General features: G+C 45.6%; 2 protein-coding genes across 4 annotated transcripts in view; both read right to left on the reverse strand.

Annotated features, from left to right (window-relative positions):
* LOC138636011 (glucosidase 2 subunit beta-like) overlaps positions 1 to 741 on the reverse strand; it is a 121,977-nt gene extending 121,236 nt beyond the window's left edge. For 2 of the 3 annotated variants that reach the window (XM_069723789.1, XM_069723788.1), the window contains exons 1-2: positions 555 to 741; positions 166 to 321 (exon numbers count right to left, since the gene is read on the reverse strand). In XM_069723789.1, the coding sequence (XP_069579890.1) occupies positions 166 to 321; positions 555 to 636 (238 nt within the window). In that variant the 5' untranslated portion in view covers positions 637 to 741. The remainder of the gene's footprint in view (positions 1 to 165; positions 322 to 554) is intronic. The other variant, XM_069723790.1, reaches the window with a different exon arrangement.
* A 437-nt stretch (positions 742 to 1,178) lies between these two features.
* LOC138636013 (doublesex- and mab-3-related transcription factor A1-like) lies at positions 1,179 to 3,352 on the reverse strand. Its single transcript, XM_069723791.1, has 2 exons — positions 2,314 to 3,352; positions 1,179 to 2,062 (listed from the first exon to the last, which is right to left on the reverse strand). The coding sequence occupies exons 1-2, from the start codon at positions 2,789 to 2,791 to the stop codon at positions 1,275 to 1,277; spliced, it is 1,266 nt and encodes a 421-aa protein (XP_069579892.1). The 5' UTR covers positions 2,792 to 3,352; the 3' UTR covers positions 1,179 to 1,274.
* Positions 3,353 to 3,672: the final 320 nt, after the last annotated feature.

Genomic DNA, 3,672 nt, shown 5'->3' on the forward strand with positions numbered 1-3,672 from the left:
TCGAAGCACTTGGAGCTGCGTTTCTTATATGAAAGGAGCTATACAAATAAATTGTTGTTATTATTATGATTCAAGTGTTGACATTGAGTTGTGCGTGAAGGGTTTTTGGTCACATAAGTCAATGTCAGTAAAGTCAGCAGTGCAGGTGAGGGAGGCAGAGCTCACCTGACGTAAAACAGACGTGCACGTAGGTTGGCTTTGTACCTGGTTCATCGGAGCCGTCTTCACAGTCACAGTAGTCGTCGTTCACCTGCTCGAAGGGGATCATTTTGGAGCCATCGATGCACAGAAAGGACCTCCTCTCCCTGTAGAACCTTTTATCTGTTTGCACAAACAAAAACAACAACAACAACAACAACACAAATGCATGAAGATGACCTCCAACTGCAGCTAGAAAACAAACAACAAATAAATAACGGAACTTTTTTTTTTTTTTGGTCTCCTAAAAAAAAAAAACAACCTACGTTTCCATCTTTAATAAAATATGACGGTAGCTGCTTAGCTTTGAGCTAAAAGGAGGTGGAGGAGGAAGGAGGAGGAGGAGGTGCACTTACAGGACGAAGATATCCCTCTCATTTTCCGCGAGTCTACAAGCCCAGACCAAAAGACAGCTGCGATAATCACGTGGAAACGCATGTCGGTGGCCTGAACCGTAAACTCTCCATAAAATCCCGCTCAAGGGTGTTTCAAACTCACGACAACACGTCCAACATTTTAAACTGGCCCGTGCTCCGACTTCCTGAAACAAGCGGCCCCGTGACGCTCCCGAGGCTTCCCGTTGGTCCTTTGCTCGAGCCTCACGTGATTCCTTCCAGCCTATCGCGAAGTGAGGGGAAGCGGCCGAGGTTAAAAAAAAACAGGGATGCGCTTGTTTACCTTTTTTTTATTATTATTATTATTATTTAGAGTTTATTGAAACGAGAATATAAACAGATTTTTTTTTTTTTTTAAAGCATTTCATGCAAATTAAGCTACTTACAGCGTAAACATCTTTATAGTTTTCTACTCTATTAAGGAGTGAGTGTGGTGGATAAGTAAGGTAGTCAGACATTCAAATAGATATAAAATAACGAGCCCATTTATAACAACAAAATAGGTTTATTCATAATAAACAATCTTTACAAAATATACACTATAAAGACAAATGTTTTTTAAATGAATATTTTCAGATTGCAGTTTTAATCAGCACATTTAATGTCTTTAAGTCACTTGAAAAACTCTACAACATAATTCATTAGAAATAACATTTTTCAAGAATCATTTTTTTTAATTTGTCATTTTTCGTTGTTAAGTCGTGCGTAAAGACCCGCATTGCACAGGGACTCCTTGCTCTGAAGGTAAGAAAGGTCTCGGATCATGCCGGGAAAGGAATACGAGTCCAAGGGTGGACGCAGCGGAAACACTGGGATCAGTCCTGATGTCATGTACGGTGACATGAAACCTGCCATCCCGCCGTTGGCAGAGGAATAGGCCAGCCGCAGGGGACTGACACCGAGGCGAGGGCTGAGCCCGTACAGGCTGTCTCCCCCGGCGGCCGGGGTCACGTGGAGCGGGGAGAAGGCAGACTTGTTCCCCAGAGCACCGAACGCTCCGGGGAGTCCGACAGAAGGCCTGAGCGCGCTCGGGAGATGAGACGCAGACAAGCTGTCAGAGTCGATTTTGTTCTCTTTTGAGCTCAACGCCAACTCTATGGATTTGACAATGTCACCTTTGCACGTTCTCACCATAGACTCCAGGGTATCTCGTTTCTGGTGGGGGAAGATCTTGGCCATGATGTCGGTGGGGTCGCGGTCCAGGCTCGGGTAGTTACTGGGTTTCTCCGAGTCGCTGCCAGACTCCGGATCCGAGGAGGAAAGCGACCTCTGCGGACTCTCTGTGTGGTCTGAGCGCTGATCGAACACCGGGGACGGACTTGTGCGGTCACCAGGGACTGAAGCGGCGGTGTCCTTGCTGGATGACAACTCCTTTTTGTCACTTGGCGGGGACAGACGTGCAGTATGGGGTGCAAAGAAGGGTCGACCAAGGAATCCGTTATAAAAGTTGAACTTGTTTAATTTATCATCTAGAATATGGAAGAAAAAAAAAAAACAGGCGGTTTAAATAACGTAAATTATGCATGCAACAATACTTGACACAATCCAACCCAAAAACTTTGGTGGTAACTTTACTGTAACTCAAACTACAAAAAACAAATAGAAAAACATAATTGTCAATAATAATTCAAAACTACTAATAAAGCTAATAAAGTATGTAGTGGTGACCACATTTGATCCAAATAATAATTTCCAAATAGGCTATTTGATTTCAACTCACCTTCTTTATGGTTCTCAGTTCCAAAACCATTGAAGCATGAAGCTGCTGGAGTGCTGCTGATGGATGCTGGCACCCCGGCGCACAGAGCTGCTGCCTCGGGGATCCCTGCTTCCCTTCCGATCCCCGAGCCTGGGTACAAGAGCCGGAGCTCCCGGGCCTCGCTCTCCTCCTGAGCCTGCTGCCTCCTCAGTGCCACCTGCGCGGCCATCACCCGCTGCCTCTCCGCTATCAGCGTGCACTTTGCGCACACGCAGTCTCTCCAGCGACAGAAGCGCTTGTGGCCTTTGAGCGCAGAGACCACGCCGTGGTTCCTGCATCTGGCGCACTTCGGGGTCCGCGGATATCCCCTCTCCAGCGACGGGTTGCAAGCCCGCAGGAAGAGAGGCGGAGGGCGCAGGAGGGACGGGGGCACCTGCAAGCCGCCGAGCGGGTTGGCGGTGTGCCCGGCCAGACCGAGGGGTCTGATCCTGCTCTCCATTGCCCGAAGGGACGCAAATAACAAAAATTCGAGCGGTCCAATACACTTAATAATGTAGTCATTCAGGGTTTTTTTGGCCTTCTCTGAGTGTCTGGCGTCTCTGTACTGCGCTGGCACCCTGGACCAGCGCGCCTTAAGTCTCTCCTCACCAGGTGGTTTGACATGAAACACAACACCGTCGTCACACCCCTTTCCGCTCCAGCCTCTTAATACCCTATCATGTTTATTTGCATGCCGGATGAAGAGTGTTCTAATCTGATGCAACTGAGCCTACATGCAGCTGTAGTTTAAGAAAAACTTGAGGCCTGATGAGATTAGATACAGTTTGATTTTTTTTTTTTTTAAAGCACTTTTCAAAATTGTGAAATTAAATACAATTTTGAATTAAAGTTTTGGGCATTTAAATTTTTACGGTTTAATATGAACAGCCAGCAGTCAAAGGAGTTGACAAATTAGGTCAACATGTCACAAACCAAGCTTTTAGAAAGAAGAAAAGAAAGAAAAACATGTCGCCTCGGGTTAAATTAATACAAAGACCTTCTTTGGTCGCCCTACTGAGCAATGAATTTTCACCAGTAGGATGTTTTTTAACACAACAATAGCCACAAAAGCAACAGGTAATTATCTACCTGGTTATTCTGTTGAACAAATTACCTTGACAAAAGACCCATCTGTCAACAAACACCCAGTGAGATTGGTGGATAACTAATCACACCTTGTCACATGTTTCATTCATTTCTCTGCGTTCAAAAGGGATCCGGTTACAAGCTCCAGATTACATGAAGAGCAACCTGAGTAAACACAAAGTGTCAGTCACCAAGGGAGACGCAACTAAATCACTGTTTAGACATGCATTGGCACATGTGCACACATCTTTTTCA

Source organism: Brachyistius frenatus, unplaced genomic scaffold (genome assembly GCF_029030835.1).
Source record: "Brachyistius frenatus isolate BFR_SWC_R1_liver_20210118 unplaced genomic scaffold, ASM2903083v1 Contig_345, whole genome shotgun sequence".
NCBI lineage: Eukaryota > Metazoa > Chordata > Actinopteri > Embiotocidae > Brachyistius > Brachyistius frenatus.

What these genes read in the sequence shown, in the direction of transcription:
- LOC138636013 (XM_069723791.1), bottom strand. Translation starts at nt 2,791, where the DNA reads ATGGAGAGCAGGATCAGACCCCTCGGTCTGGCCGGGCACACCGCCAAC. An exon ending in AACTGAGAACCATAAAGAAG is followed by an intron (nt 2,063 to 2,313) that starts GTGAGTTGAAAT and finishes TCCATATTCTAG; the next exon opens with ATGATAAATTAAACAAGTTC.